Source organism: Scyliorhinus torazame, chromosome 1 (assembly GCF_047496885.1).
Source record: "Scyliorhinus torazame isolate Kashiwa2021f chromosome 1, sScyTor2.1, whole genome shotgun sequence".
In the NCBI taxonomy this organism is placed as follows: Eukaryota; Metazoa; Chordata; class Chondrichthyes; order Carcharhiniformes; family Scyliorhinidae; genus Scyliorhinus; species Scyliorhinus torazame.
In genome coordinates, this window is record NC_092707.1 from 218,609,714 (window position 1) to 218,626,129 (window position 16,416).

At 48.8% G+C, this 16,416-nt stretch overlaps 1 protein-coding gene across 1 annotated transcript in view; it reads right to left on the reverse strand.

Annotated features, from left to right (window-relative positions):
- Positions 1 to 16,416, reverse strand: part of tinagl1 (tubulointerstitial nephritis antigen-like 1) — a 281,010-nt gene that overhangs the window by 93,530 nt on the left and 171,064 nt on the right. The window contains exons 7-8 of the mRNA XM_072503177.1: positions 15,588 to 15,771; positions 8,606 to 8,651 (exon numbers count right to left, since the gene is read on the reverse strand). Coding sequence (XP_072359278.1) covers positions 8,606 to 8,651; positions 15,588 to 15,771 — 230 coding nt within the window. The remainder of the gene's footprint in view (positions 1 to 8,605; positions 8,652 to 15,587; positions 15,772 to 16,416) is intronic.

Here is a 16,416-nt window from a genome sequence, read left to right on the forward strand (position 1 = left end):
ATCAGAGTGTCACAGTGAGGGGTATGGGGTATATCAGAGAGTTACAGTGAGAGTTGTCGGGTATATCAGTGTCACACTGAGGGGTGTGGGGTATATCAGAGTGTTACATTGAGGAATTTGGGGTATATCAGAGTCTCACAGTGAGGGGTATGGGGTATATCAGAGTGTTACATTGAGGAATTTGGGGTATATCAGAGTGTCACAGTGAGGGGTGTGGAGTATATCAGAGTGTCACAGTGAGGGGTGTGGGGTATATCAGAGTGTTACAGTGAGGGATGTTTGGTATATCAGAGTGTTGCAGTGAGGGGTGTGGGGTATACCAGAGTGTTACAGTGAGGTGTGTGGGGTATATCAGAGTGTTCCAGTGAGGGGTGTGGGTATACCAGAGTGTTACAGTGAGGGGTGTGGGGTATATCAGAGTGTTACAGTGAGGGATGTTGGGTATATCAGAGTGTTGCAGTGAGGGGTGTGGGGTATACAAGAGTGTTACAGTGAGGTGTGTGGGGTATATCAGAGTGTTACAGTGAGGGGTGTGGGGTATATCAGAGTGTTACAGTGAGGGGTGTGGGGTATATCAGAGTTTTACAGTGAGGGGTGTGGGGTGTATCAGAGTGTTACAGTGAGGGTTGTTGGGTATATCAGAGTGTTACAGCGAGGGGTGTGGGGTATATCAGAGTGTTACAGTGAGGGGTGTGGGGTACACCAGAGTGTTACAGTGAGGTGTGTGGGGTATATCAGAGTGTCACAGTGAGGGGCGTGGGGTATATCAGAGTGTTACAGTGAGGGATGTTGGGTATATCAGAGTGTTGCAGTGAGGGGTGTGGCTTATACCAGAGTGTTCCAGTGAGGGGTGTGGGTATACCAGAGTGTTACAGTGAGGGATGTTGGGTATATCAGAGTGTTACAGTGAGGGGTGTGGGGTATATCAGAGTGTTGCAGTGAGGGGTGTGGTGTATACCAGAGTGTTACAGTGAGGTGTGTGGGGTATATCAGAGTGTTCCAGTGAGGGGTGTGGGTATACCAGAGTGTAACAGTGAGGGGTATGGGCTATATCAGATTGTCACAGTGAGGGGGGTGGGTATATCAGAGAATCACAGTGTGGGGTGTGGAGTTCATCAGAGTGTTACAGTGAGGCGTGTGGAGTATATCAGATTGTTACATTGAGGCGTGTGGTGTATATCAGAGTGTAACACTGAGGGATGTGGGATATATCAGAGTGTTACAGTGAGGGGTGTGGGGTATATCAGAGTGTTACAGTGAGGGATGTGGGGTATATCAGAGTGTTACAGTGAGGGGTGTGGGGTATATCAGAGTGTTACAGTGAGGGGTGTGGGGTATATCAGAGTGTTACAGTGAGGGGTATGGGCTATATCAGATTGTCACAGTGAGGGGTGTGGGGTACATCAGAGTGTTACAGTGAGGGGTGTGGGTATATCAGAGAATCACAGTGTGGCGTGTGGGGTTCATCAGAGTGTTACAGTGAGGGGTGTGGAGTATATCAGAGTGTTACAGTGAGGGGTGTGGGGTATATCAGAGTGTTACAGTGAGGGGTGTGGGGTATATCAGAGTGTCACAAAGAGGGGTATGGGGTATATCAGAGTGTTCCAGTGAGAGTTGTCGGGTATATCAGTGTCACACTGAGGGGTGTGGGGTATATCAGAGTGTTACAGTGAGGGGTGTGGGGTATATCCGTGTCACACTGAGGGGTGTGGGCTTTATCAGAGTGTTACATTGAGGAATTTGGGGTATGTCAGAGTCTCACAGTGAGGGGTTTGGGGTATATCAGGGTGTTACAGTGAGGGGTGTGGGGTATATCAGAGTGTTACATTGAGGAATTTGGGGTATATCAGAGTGTCACAGTGAGGGGTGTGGAGTATATCAGAGTGTCACAGTGAGGGGTGTGGGGTATATCAGAGTGTTACAGTGAGGGATGTTTGGTATATCAGAGTGTTGCAGTGAGGGGTGTGGGGTATACCAGAGTGTTACAGTGAGGTGTGTGGGGTATATCAGAGTGTTCCAGTGAGGGGTGTGGGTATACCAGAGTGTTACAGTGAGGGGTGTGGGGTATATCAGAGTGTTACAGTGAGGGATGTTGGGTATATCAGAGTGTTGCAGTGAGGGGTGTGGGGTATACAAGAGTGTTACAGTGAGGTGTGTGGGGTATATCAGAGTGTTACAGTGAGGGGTGTGGGGTATATCAGAGTGTTACAGTGAGGGGTGTGGGGTATATCAGAGTTTTACAGTGAGGGGTGTGGGGTGTATCAGAGTGTTACAGTGAGGGTTGTTGGGTATATCAGAGTGTTACAGCGAGGGGTGTGGGGTATATCAGAGTGTTACAGTGAGGGGTGTGGGGTACACCAGAGTGTTACAGTGAGGTGTGTGGGGTATATCAGAGTGTCACAGTGAGGGGCGTGGGGTATATCAGAGTGTTACAGTGAGGGATGTTGGGTATATCAGAGTGTTGCAGTGAGGGGTGTGGCTTATACCAGAGTGTTCCAGTGAGGGGTGTGGGTATACCAGAGTGTTACAGTGAGGGATGTTGGGTATATCAGAGTGTTACAGTGAGGGGTGTGGGGTATATCAGAGTGTTGCAGTGAGGGGTGTGGTGTATACCAGAGTGTTACAGTGAGGTGTGTGGGGTATATCAGAGTGTTCCAGTGAGGGGTGTGGGTATACCAGAGTGTAACAGTGAGGGGTATGGGCTATATCAGATTGTCACAGTGAGGGGGGTGGGTATATCAGAGAATCACAGTGTGGGGTGTGGAGTTCATCAGAGTGTTACAGTGAGGCGTGTGGAGTATATCAGATTGTTACATTGAGGCGTGTGGTGTATATCAGAGTGTAACACTGAGGGATGTGGGATATATCAGAGTGTTACAGTGAGGGGTGTGGGGTATATCAGAGTGTTACAGTGAGGGATGTGGGGTATATCAGAGTGTTACAGTGAGGGGTGTGGGGTATATCAGAGTGTTACAGTGAGGGGTGTGGGGTATATCAGAGTGTTACAGTGAGGGGTATGGGCTATATCAGATTGTCACAGTGAGGGGTGTGGGGTACATCAGAGTGTTACAGTGAGGGGTGTGGGTATATCAGAGAATCACAGTGTGGCGTGTGGGGTTCATCAGAGTGTTACAGTGAGGGGTGTGGAGTATATCAGAGTGTTACAGTGAGGGGTGTGGGGTATATCAGAGTGTTACAGTGAGGGGTGTGGGGTATATCAGAGTGTCACAAAGAGGGGTATGGGGTATATCAGAGTGTTCCAGTGAGAGTTGTCGGGTATATCAGTGTCACACTGAGGGGTGTGGGGTATATCAGAGTGTTACAGTGAGGGGTGTGGGGTATATCCGTGTCACACTGAGGGGTGTGGGCTTTATCAGAGTGTTACATTGAGGAATTTGGGGTATGTCAGAGTCTCACAGTGAGGGGTTTGGGGTATATCAGGGTGTTACAGTGAGGGGTGTGGGGTATATCAGAGTGTTACACTGAGGGGTATGGGGTATATCAGAGTGTGACAGTGAGGGATGTTGGGTATACCAGAGTGTTACAGTGAGGTGTGTGGGGTATACCAGAGTGTTACAGTGAGGTGTGTGGGGTATACCAGAGTGTTACAGTGAGGTGTGTGGGGTATATCAGAGTGTTCCAGTGAGGGGTGTGGGTATACCAGAGTGTTACAGTGAGGGGTATGGGCTATATCAGATTGTCACAGTGAGGGGTGTGGGGTACATCAGAGTGTTACAGTGAGGGGTGTGGGTATATCAGAGAATCACAGTGTGGGGTGTGGGGTTCATCAGAGTGTTACAGTGTGGGGTGTGGGGTATAACAGAGTGTTACAGTGATGGGTATTGGGTATATCAGAGTGTTACAGTGAGGGGTGTGGGGTATATCAGAGTGTTACAGTGAGGGGTGTGGAGTATATCAGATTGTTACAGTGAGGGGTGTTGGGTATATCAGAGTATTACAGTGAGGGGTGTGGGGTATATCAGAGTGTCACAGTGAGGGGTATGGGGTATATCAGAGTGTTACAGTGAGGGTTGTGGGGTATATCAGTGTCACACTGAGGGGTGTGGGGTATATCAGAGTGTTACAGTGAGGAATTTGGGGTATGTAAGAGTCTCACAGTGAGGGGTGTGGCGTATATCAGAGAGTTACAGTGAGGGGTGTGGGGTATATCAGAGTGTCACAGTGAGGGGTGTGGGGTATATCAGGGTGTTACAGTGAGGGGTGTGGGGTATATCAGAGTGTTACAGTGAGGGGTGTGGGGTATATCAGAGTGTCACAGTGAGGGGTGTGGGGTATATCAGAGTGTTACAGTGAGGGATGTTGGGTATATCAGAGTGTTGCAGTGAGGGGTGTGGGGTATACCAGAGTGTTACAGTGAGGTGTGTGGGGTATATCAGAGTTTTCCAGTGAGGGGTGTGGGTATACCAGAGTGTTACAGTGAGGGGTGTGGGGTATATCAGAGTGTTACAGTGAGGGATGTTGGGTATATCAGAGTGTTGCAGTGAGGGGTGTGGGGTATACCAAAGTGTTACAGTGAGGTGTGTGGGGTATATCAGAGTGTTACAGTGAGGGGTGTGGGGTATATCAGAGTGTTACAGTGAGGCGTGTGGGGTATATCAGGGTGTTACAGTGAGGGGTGTGGGCTATATCAGAGTGTTACAGTGAGGGATGTTGGGTATATCAGAGTGTTGCAGTGAGGGGTGTGGGGTAGATCAGAGTGTTACAGTGAGGTGTGTGGGGTATATCAGAGTGTCACAGTGAGGGGCGTGGGGTATATCAGAGTGTTACAGTGAGGGATGTTGGGTATATCAGAGTGTTGCAGTGAGGGGTGTGGGGTATACCAGAGTGTTCCAGTGAGGGGTGTGGGTATACCAGAGTGTTACAGTGAGGAATTTGGGGTATGTCAGAGTCTCACAGTGAGGGGTGTGGCGTATATCAGAGAGTTACAGTGAGGGGTGTGGGGTATATCAGAGTGTCACAGTGAGGGGTGTGGGGTATATCAGGGTGTTACAGTGAGGGGTGTGGGGTATATCAGAGTGTTACAGTGAGGGGTGTGGGGTATATCAGAGTGTCACAGTGAGGGGTGTGGGGTATATCAGAGTGTTGCAGTGAGGGGTGTGGGGTATACCAGAGTGTTACAGTGAGGTGTGTGGGTTATATCAGAGTGTTCCAGTGAGGGGTGTGGGTATATCAGAGTGTTACAGTGAGGAATTTGGGGTATGTCAGAGTCTCACAGTGAGGGGTGTGGCGTATATCAGAGAGTTACAGTGAGGGGTGTGGGGTATATCAGACTGTCACAGTGAGGGGTGTGGGGTATATCAGGGTGTTACAGTGAGGGGTGTGGGGTATATCAGAGTGTTACAGTGAGGGGTGTGGGATATATCAGAGTGTCACAGTGAGGGGTGTGGGGTATATCAGAGTGTTACAGTGAGGGATGTTGGGTATATCAGAGTGTTGCAGTGAGGGGTGTGCGGTATACCAGAGTGTTACAGTGAGGTGTGTGGGTTATATCAGAGTGTTCCAGTGAGGGGTATGGGTATACCAGAGTGTTACAGTGAGGGGTGTGGGGTATATCAGAGTGTTACAGTGAGGGATGTTGGGTATATCAGAGTGTTGCAGTGAGGGATGTGGGGTATACCAGAGTGTTACAGTGAGGTGTGTGGGATATATCAGAGTGTTACAGTGAGGGGTGTGGGGTATATCAGAGTGTTACAGTGAGGGGTGTGGGGTATATCAGAGTGTTACAGTGAGGGGTGTGGGCTATATCAGAGTGTTACAATGAGGGATGTTGGGTATATCAGAGTGTTGCAGTGAGGGGTGTGGGGTATATCAGAGTGTTACAGTGAGGGGTGTGGGGTATATCAGAGTGTCACAGTGAGGGGTGTGGGGTATATCAGAGTGTTCCAGTGAGGGGTGTGGGTATACCAGAGTGTTACAGTGAGGGATGTTGGGTATATCAGAGTGTTGCAGTGAGGGGTGTGGGGTATACCAGAGTGTTACAGTGAGGTGTGTGGGGTATATCAGAGTGTTCCAATGAGGGGTGTGGGTATACCAGAGTGTTACAATGAGGGGTATGGGCTATATCAGATTGTCACAGTGAGGGGTGTGGGTATATCAGAGAATCACAGTGTGGGGTGTGGGGTTCATCAGAGTGTTACAGTGAGGGGTGTGGGGTATATCAGAGTGTTACAGTGAGTGGTGTGGGCTATATCAGAGTGTTACAGTGAGGGATGTTGGGTATATCAGAGTGTTGCAGTGAGGGGTGTGGGGTATATCAGAGTGTTACAGTGAGGTGTGTGGGGTATATCAGAGTGTTACACTGAGGGATGTGGGATATATCAGAGTGTTACAGTGAGGGGTGTGGGGTATATCAGAGTGTTACAGTGAGGGATGTGGGGTATATCAGAGTGTTACAGTGAGGGGTGTGGGGTATATCAGAGTGTTACAGTGAGGGGTGTGGGGTATATCAGAGTGTTACATTGAGGGGTGTGGGGTATACCAGAGTGTCACAGTGAGGGGTGTGGGTATACCAGAGTGTTACAGTGAGGGGTATGGGCTGTATCAGATTGTCACAGTGAGGGGTGTGGGGTACATCAGAGTGTTACAGTGAGGGGTGTGGGTATATCAGAGAATCACAGTGTGGGGTGTGTGGTTCATCAGAGTGTTACAGTGAGGGGTGTGGGGTATATCAGAGTGTTACAGTGAGGGGTGTGGGGTATATCAGAGTGTTACAGTGAGGGGTATGGGGTATATCAGAGTGTTACAGTGAGGGGTGTGGAGTATATCAGAGTGTTACAGTGAGGGGTGTGGGGTATATCAGAGTGTTACAGTGAGGGGTGTGGGGTATATCAGAGTGTCACAGTGAGGGGTATGGGGTATATCAGAGTGTTACAGTGAGGGGTGTGGGGTATATCAGAGTGTCACAGTGAGGGGTATGGGGTATATCAGAGTCTTACAGTGAGGGGTGTGGGATATATCAGAGTGTGACAGTGAGGGTTGCGGGGTATATCAGAGTGTTACAGTGAGGGGTGTGGGGTATATCAGAGTGTCACAGTGAGGGGTATGGGGTATATCAGAGTGTTACAGTGAGGGGTGTGGGATATATCAGAATGTGACAGTGAGGGTTGCGGGTATATCAGAGCGTCACACTGAGGGGTGTGGGGTATATCAGAGTGTCACAGTGAGGGGTGTGGGGTATATCAGAGAGTAACAATGAGGGGTGTGGGGCATAACAGAGTGTTACAGTGAGGGGTGTGGGGTATATCAGAGTGTTACAGTGAGGGGTGTGGGGTATATCAGAGTGTTACACTGAGGGGTATGGGGTATATCAGAGTGTCACAGTGAGGGGTGTGGGGTATATCAGAGAGTTACAGTGAGGGGTGTGGGGTATATCAGAGAGTCACAGTGAGGGGTGTGGGGTATATCAGTGTGTTACACTGAGGGATGTGGGATATATCAGAGTGTCACAGTGTGGGGTATGGGGTATATCAGTGTGTTACAGTGAGGGTGTTGGGTATACCAGAGTGTTACAGTGAGGTGTGTGGGGTATACCAGAGTGTTACAGTGAGGTGTGTGGGGTATACCAGAGTGTTACAGTGAGGTGTGTGGGGTATATCAGAGTGTTCCAGTGAGGGGTGTGGGTATACCAGAGTGTTACAGTGAGGGGTATGGGCTATATCAGATTGTCACAGTGAGGGGTGTGGGGTACATCAGAGTGTTACAGTAAGGGGCGTGGGTATATCAGAGAATCACAGTGTGGGGTGTGGGGTTCATCAGAGTGTTACAGTGAGGGGTGTGGGTATATCAGAGAATCACAGTGTGGGGTGTGGGGTTCATCAGAGTGTTACAGTGAGGGGTGTGGGTATATCAGAGAATCACACTGAGGGGTGTGGGGTATATCAGAGTGTTACAGTGAGGGGTGTGGAGTATATCAGATTGTTACAGTGAGGGGTGTTGGGTATATCAGAGTATTACAGTGAGGGGTGTGGGGTACATCAGAGTGTCACTGTGAGGGGTATGGAGTATATCAGAGTGTTACAGTGAGAGTTGTGGGGTATATCAGTGTCACACTGAGGGGTGTGGGGTATATCAGAGAGTTACAGTGAGGAATTTGGGGTATGTCAGAGTCTCACAGTGAGCGGTGTGGCGTATATCAGAGAGTTACAGTGAGGGGTGTGGGGTATATCAGGGTGTTACAGTGAGGGGTATGGGGTATATCAGAGTGTTACAATGAGGGGTGTGGGGTATATCAGAGTGTTACACTGGAGTGTATTCTCTTGATAGTACAGTACGAAGTCTTACAACACCAGGTTAAAGTCCAACAGGTTTGTTTCGATGTCACTAGCTTTCGGAGCGCTGCTCCTTCCTCAGGTGAATGAAGAGGTATGTTTCAGAAACATGTATATAGACAGAAGGAGCAGCGCTCCGAAAGCTAGTTACATCGAAACAACCCTGTTGGACTTTAACCTGGTATTGTAAGACTTCGTACTGAGTACCAGTTCAACGCCGGCATCTCCACATCATGGCTTGATATTATAGTCTGTTTCCAGATTTCTCCATCCCCCCAGCTTAAAGATGAACAGAATCTTTACCCTCTGTCTCCTACCTTGAACAGGCCCATTCACCATCACTTCTTTCATTATTTCCTTATCCTGTTGAATAAAAATTTAATGTTCAATTAAATTTGATTAAGATCGATGGTATTTACTGATTTTTTCTCCTCCATCGTGCTGGATTGTCCGTTTTTGGGACTATGTCCCCACACCGTCGTGAAAACGGTGGACTGGCAATATAGTGCCCCGCAGCGGCCACTTGCGTGCCCCAGACCCCCCGCACACATAGCCCCCAGCCCCGAAAGAAGCCCCCTGCCCTCCGATCGGCCCTCCCCCGACTCGGCGACCCCGGACTCTCGGCAGCCACCACCCATGGATCCCAGACGGTGGGACCATGAGAGGTCCATGCCGTCGGGAAATCGGCCGGTTGGGGATGGAGAATGGCCGGAGGCGGTGGATACTCGGCGTGGAGTACGCCGATTTTCGGGGTTAAAGAATCGAAGAACCGGGGCCGCCCCCGATTTCAGGTGCCAAAACGGATTCTCCGCCCCGTCGCCAAACGCGATTTTAGCGTTGGGCTGTGGAGAATCCAGACCATGATGAATGGAATTCACATTAGTGACTCTGAATGGGGGGAGGAGGGGTGGTGGTGAGTGACCCCAATGGGGCGACGGTTAGTGACCCCAATGAGGGGGGGGTGAGTGACGCCAATGGGGGGACAGTTGGTGACCCCAAAGGGGAGGGGGGGGGTTAGTGACCCCCAATGGGAAGGGGCGGTTAATGATCCCAATGGGGGGGAGGGGGGTGGTACTGACCCCAATGAGGAGGGGGTTAGTGAACACAATGGGTGGGGGGGGGGGGTTAGTGACCCCAATGGAGGGGTGGTGTTAATGACCCCAATGAGGAAGGGGTTAGTGACTCCAATGGGGAGGGGGTTAGTGACCCCAATGGGGCGTGGGGGGGCGGGTTTAGTGACCCCAATGGGGTGTGGGGGGTTAGTGACCACAATGGGGGGGGGTGTTAGTGACCTCAATGGGGAGGGGGGTTAGTGACCCCAATGGGGAGGGGGGTTAGTGGCCCCAATGGGGAGGGGGGTAGTGACGCCAAAGGGGAGGGGGGGGTCAGTGACCCCCAATGGGGAGGTGGATGGTGACCCCAATGGGGTGTGGTTAGTGACTCCAATGGGGAGGGCGTTAGTGACCCCAATGGAGGGGTGGTGTTAATGACCCCAATGAGGAGGGGTTAGTGACTCCAATGGGGAGGGGGTTAGTGACCCCAATGGGGCGTGGGGGGGGGGGGGTTTAGTGATCCCAATGGGGTGTGGGGGGTTAGTGACCACAATGGGGGGTGTTAGTGACCTCAATGGGGAGGGGGGTTAGTGACCCCAATGGGGAGGGGGGTTAGTGACCCCAATGGTGAGGGGGGTAGTGACGCCAAAGGGGAGGGGGGGGTCAGTGACCCCCAATGGGGAGGTGGATGGTGACCCCAATGGGGTGTGGTTAGTGACCCCAATGGGGGGGTGTTAGTGACCCCAATGGGGAGGGGGATGGTGACCCCAATGGGGAGGGCATTAGTGACCCCAATGGGGGGGGGTGTTAGTGACCCCAATGGGGGGGGTGTTAGTGACCCCAATGAGGAGGGGGTTAGTGAACACAATGGGGTGTGGGATAGTGAACACAATTGTGTGTGGGGGAGGTGGTTAGTAGACCCCAATGGGGAGGGTGCAGGGTTAGTGACCCCAATGGGGGGATAGTGACACCAATGAGGAGTGCGAGTTAGTGACCCCAATGGGGATGGGAGGGTGAGTGACTCCAATGGGGGGGGTTAATGACCCCAATGTGGGTGATGTATGTGACCCCAATGGGGGGGTGGGTTTGTGACCCCAATGGGGGGGGTTAGTGATCCTATGGGGGAGAGGTTATTGACCCCGATGAGGAATCGGGGTTAATGACTCTGATGGGAGGGGATTAGTGACTCTGATGGGAGGGGGTTAGTGATTCTGATGGAGGGGATTAGTGATCCTGATGGGAGGGGGTTAGTGATTCTGTTGGAGGGGATTAGTGACTCTGATGGGAGGGGATTAGTGACTCTGATGGGAGGGGGTTAGTGATCCTGAAGGAGGGGATTAGTGATTCTGATGGGAGGCGATTAGTGACTCTGATGGGAGGGGGTTAGTGATCCTGATGGGAGGGGGTTAGTGATCCTGATGGGAAGGCGTTAGTGACTCTGATGGGAGGGGATTAGTGACTCTGATGGGAGGGGATTAGTGATCCTGATGGAGGGGATTAGTGATCTTGATGGGAGGGGGTTAGTGATCCTGATGGGAATAGTTAGTGACTCTGATGGGAGGGGGTTAGTGACTCTGATGGGAAAGGATTAGTGACCAATAGATTCTACAGGTTGTGATGCGAATTAAAGCAGTTACAAATTGGTGTTTCAATTGTATTTAACTCAACCTATAATTTTAAGGAAGTTTGGAGAGCATGCGATAGGGTCATAAATGGCAGGAAATTTTGGCGCGATGGGTTCATTTCATGAAGACTCAGAGAACTGGAAATCATACTCAGTAAGATTCCATTATTATATTCGAGCCAATAAGATTTTGGAAGATATTAATGTCCTTGTATCCCTAAGTACAACTGGAAGCAAAACTTTCAATTTGTTAAAATGTTTGGTTCAGTCGAGAAATCTGGGGATCAGATGTATTAAGAATTAGTTGAACTATTAGAAGACCATTCTGCACCAAAGCCGCTAATTATTGTGGAGAGGTTTCAATTTCAACAAAGGAATCATTTAGAAGGGATACTATTGTGCAGTTCATCACAACCCTCAACAGACTTGCAGAGCTTTAAAAATTTGGTGATTTATTAGACGACACAATTAGAGATCGTTTAGTTTGTGGTTTGCAAAATAAGGCCATTCAGAGAAGATTATTACCAGAATTAAACCCAAGCCTGAAGACTGCATTAGATGTTACTGTTTCAGTGGGGCTCACAGTTAAGGAGGCTTCTCAGCTCGGAGTGAGCACAAGGATCCATAAACTGGTTTCCGCCCAGAACACGCCTACCCAGCAACAAGCGTGTCATCACTGTGCAAAAACGGGCCAATCACAGACTGATTGCTGGAGCAAGGGCAGTCAATGTAAAAATTGTGGCAGAACTGGCCGCACAGCAAGAGCTTGCTGGAGTAAAATAACTTCTCCAGAGAAGAATGTTTAAAGGTGATTGAATAAGCTGAGATTGTTCTCCCTGAGAGACGAAGGCTGCGGGGCGACATGATAGAAGTTTATAAAATTATTCGGGGTATAGATAGGATGGACAGCTGGAGGCTATTTCCCAGGATGGAAATGACAATTACAAGGGGGCACAAGTTCAAGGTGAGGGGGGACGGGTTCAATGGAGATGTCCAAGGAAGTTTTTTTACACAGAGGGTGGTGGTGGCCTGGAATGCAATATCAAGTGAGGTGGTTGAGGCAGATACATCAGTGACCTTTAAAACCTATCTGGATAGACACATGAACAGCCGGGTATAGAAGGATACAGGCAGTTGGTCTAGATAGGACACCCGATCGGCGTAGGTTTGGAGGGCCGAAGGGTCTGTTCCTGTGCTGTATTGTTCTTTGTTCTTTGAAGACACAGAACCCATTTAAAGGAAAAACCAAAATTAATTCAAGTAAGAAAATTCACAATGTGGAAGAAAAGACCAACAAGCAGAGAAGCTGACGAAGAACTGAAGCTGAACGTGCCATTAGTTCAGGGTGAGACACACCATTTGTGGGTGTCATATCAAAACGAAGGTCAATATGGGGGCTGAGTCTAATTCCTGAGACCATCTACGAACAGAAACTTAATCATCTGCCTTTCAAGTCAGCAGATGTGATCTATAATGAGGAAATAATGCCACCGAGACATTCCATCACAGCCAAGATTGAGCTAAGTGGACAAATTACAGAACTATCACTCAATGCGAGGAGGTGAAGTTTTCTAGCTCTCTTTGGCCATTCTTGGTTGGAAAGGATTGAAATGAATTGGAGCCCTGTAAACAGCTTTGTTGATAAAAAGTCGGCCTTACAGACCACTATGGAATAGGCTGGTTTAGCTCACTGGGCTAAATCTCTGGCTTTTAAAGCAGACCAAGGCAGGCCAGCAGCACGGTTCAATTCCCGTACCAGCCTCTCCGAACAGGCACCAGAATGTGGCGACTAGGGGCTTTTCACAGTAACTTCATTGAAGCCTACTCGTGACAATAAGTGATTTTCATTTCATTTCACTGGGGTCCATGAAAGGAGTACAAGTGTCCCTGAAGATTAAAGAAAATAGTCAGCCGAAATATCTCAAGTCTAGAGTCGTACTTTATGCTATACGTCCAGAACGTTGAAACTGAACTCCTGAGACTTATGGAAACAGGACTTTTAGAACATGTCACTACTAGTGACTGGGAAACCTCTACTGTGCCTGTCATGAAGCAGGATGGTACAATTCATATCTATGTAGATAGACAATAATCAATCTGGTTTTATGCATGGATCGATACCCGCTACAAAGAGTCATTGGACTCAAAACGTTTGCTCTTTTCTCTCCCTACAGATGCTGCCAGACCAGCTGAGATTTTCCAGCATTTTCTCTTTCCTTTCAATACCCGCTACCATTGATCAAAGATTTGTTCGCAGGCCTAGCAGGAGAACAGAAGTTCAGCAAGGTTGACCTATCGCAGGCTGACCTGCAATTAAATGTGGCAGCTGAATTTCAACACCTGCTCACTATCATCACTCACAAAGACCTATTCCGCTATAAGAGATTATCTTTCGGAATAACGTCAGCACCAGCTTTATTTCAATGATAAATGGACCAGATCCTTAGTGGTTTACCGGGCCACAGTGTTGCCTTGATGATACAGTGATAATTGGCACCAATGAACAAGAACACTTATGGCACTTAGAAGCTAAACTGAAATGCCTGCAATGCTTGGGCTTTGTGTCAGGAAAGATAAATGTAATTTCTTTCCGACATCCAGACAATATTTAGGACATGTAAGTGACAGTAAGGGTCTACACAAAGCACCTAAAAAGATGAAAGCTCCACCACCAACGAATGTCACTCATCTTAGGTCATTCCTAGGGTTAATCAAGTGCTGGAAAATTAGAATCTGGGAACCCTATTAAAACTATTACATATCTTGTGCACCAAACAGGCATGGCTAGGGAAGGTATTGGCTGAGACTGAGCCAATTTCCGGCACGGTCCAAACGACAGACAAACTCGTATGGAGATGTCATGCGGACCAATTATTGTCAACATACGTTAATGTGCCAATGCCAAAACTACCTCAAGAGATCATGGTTTCCATCGCACCTGACTGTGTAACTTCTAATCCATCTACAGAAGACGAGATTGCACCAGTCTTACCTGTTACTACTTGTCTTCCCTTGGGAAATGATACTTTAACACCTTCCAGGGTAGAGACATCTACTGGAGAATCTAAAAATACACCTCAGGTTGGGAATAACAAAGTCCCAGAAGTGCGGAGGCAAAAAGTGAGAAACAGATACCCACCTGATCGTCTATCTTATTGGCCGTATTATTACAATATAATCTATTGATGTCTGCATTTGTGCATATATAGGTAAATGACCAAGTTAAAATACTAGTTATTAGGTGTGTTGCACCAGAGAAGTAAAGCGGTAAGGATGTTGGGCGGAATCCTCTGTTAGCCGACGGCAGAATCAGGAAACGAGATTGGGCAGAGAATTGCGCATTAGCTGATAATCGTGGTCGGTGCCAAGCACCCGACGGAATGCCGTGCTCCAGGGCCTCAACAGCGGTGTGAATGCATTCTAAGCCATACCTACAGTAAACCCCGTTGGCATATCATTAACGGGCCGTCTTGGTATTCTCCGGGGCTCCTCTGACGCTCTGCCTCCGCCAGGGGAATTACCGATGGCAAGGTTCACTTGGGGTATTAAAAATCGGGAAACAGGTGCCATTGCTGCTGTGGGAGAGAGAGGAGGTAGGGTATGTTCCCAGAGGTGCAACCATGGGCTGCCGGTCCTGCCACTGGCATGGCTGGCTGGGGGCATCTGCCAGGGCCGGGGGAAATAGCAGAGTGACCAAGGGTTGAGCCGTGACATCGGGGTGACCGCCGAGGTGTCCAGGCACAGACCGCTATTTCCATGGCCGGCAAGGTAGCCACCTAGCTGCACACCCCACTGACTGCCACTGTAGCCCTAGAGCGACACCGGCCATATGGGTGCACCCACTCCACCTCCCCATCCCCAAACCCCTCCCTCCACCCCACCTCCACCTTCACCCACAACCGGGCGCCATTCGCCGGCAGGGCATCACACGGACCACCCAAGGGCAAAGCCCACGGTAGCCCCTGCAGGAGGGACGGGTGCCGGGGCCAGAGACCATGGGGCATAGGGACTGGGCCACCTTCCTCTGTGACTGTGCCATGTCTCTCTGTGTCGTCGATGTCTGCACCCATGACCCGTTGTGACTGGGCCAAGCTCTTGAGCACCGCTGCGGGGTTGAGGTGGTGTGGGGAAGGTGAGGTGGTGGAACATATCCAATAAACTTCTGTTAATGTTGCATTAAACCTATGTGTTTCGGCAATCTATTTATTTTGTACTGTTAGTCTAAAGATACAACAAAGTTTGGTGGTTAGTGACTCTGATGGGGGGTGGTTAGTGATGTTACACCACGGCCAGTCTGAGTGATATTACTGAATCTGGCAGTGAGATCGAGCCCACTTGACTGAGACTAATCTCTGGAATGTTCTTTCAATCTTTAAAGCAACAAGTGGGTGAAGTGAATTGTAAAGTGAGTGGGTTGTGTTGTGGGTCAGAGATGATATTCAATGGGTAAATGAACAGGATTGAACTCAGTTAATGTCACTGACTCACAGATTGAGTGCTACCCTGAGTTTCCTCCTGTAAACTGGTTCTGTCTTTTAGATAAAACGTCACTGATAGTGAGAGGTGAAATCCTGAAGACATGAGGTGTACAGACCGACTAGGGCTCAGCTCTGAGTTACTCACGTTATTGGAGAGGCGGTAGGGTGGAGTGGATTGGTAGATGTGGTTTGTGTGGGTGTAGGGATTGGGACAAGGCATTGTTGCTTGTCTCTTGCCACGGCCAGTTGATCGAGTGGACATCATGCACTGGTTTCTGAGCTGCTGCTTGTCTGAGCTCGAGAATGGGTAGCAGGTGTCTGAAACCACCCTGGAAGGAAAAAAACAGAAAGAGTTAAGTCTGGAGCTTTAAACAAGGAACGTCAGTCAAAGTAATTATCCAATTGGCAACATCAACTTGTGAACAAGTCCTGAAGTTACCGCAAGGGTTAATGATTTCTGAATTTTTTACTCTGACCCTGGAAGTTTATTGATTATTTTGATCCATTCGGAGTTGTCCGATTTGTTTCAGCTCTGGAAACAGAAAATAGCGAATAGCTCTTCGGATCTGCCCCACCATTCATTATAATCATAATTATCCTCGACCTCACTGCCATATTCTCGTTCTCTCCCCATACAGAAATCTATCGATTTCATTCTTAAATACATTCAGTGACTTGGCTTCCACAGACTTCTGGGTTGGACAATTTCACAGATTCACCACCTTCTGAGTGAAGAAGTATCTCCTCGTCTCAGTCCTTTTTTTAAAAAAGTATTTTTATTGGTTTTTAAATTTGATTATGATAACATTGCAAAAAAACAAAAGAATAAAAATACATACAGATAAATAAAACAATGAAAGGGAAAACAAAGTATGAATACATAGAAAGCAATTATATCCAGCTACAGCGCAGGTTAACATTGGGGTCATCTCAGTCCAAAATTAACAACCCCATATCCTGAGACTGTGACCCAT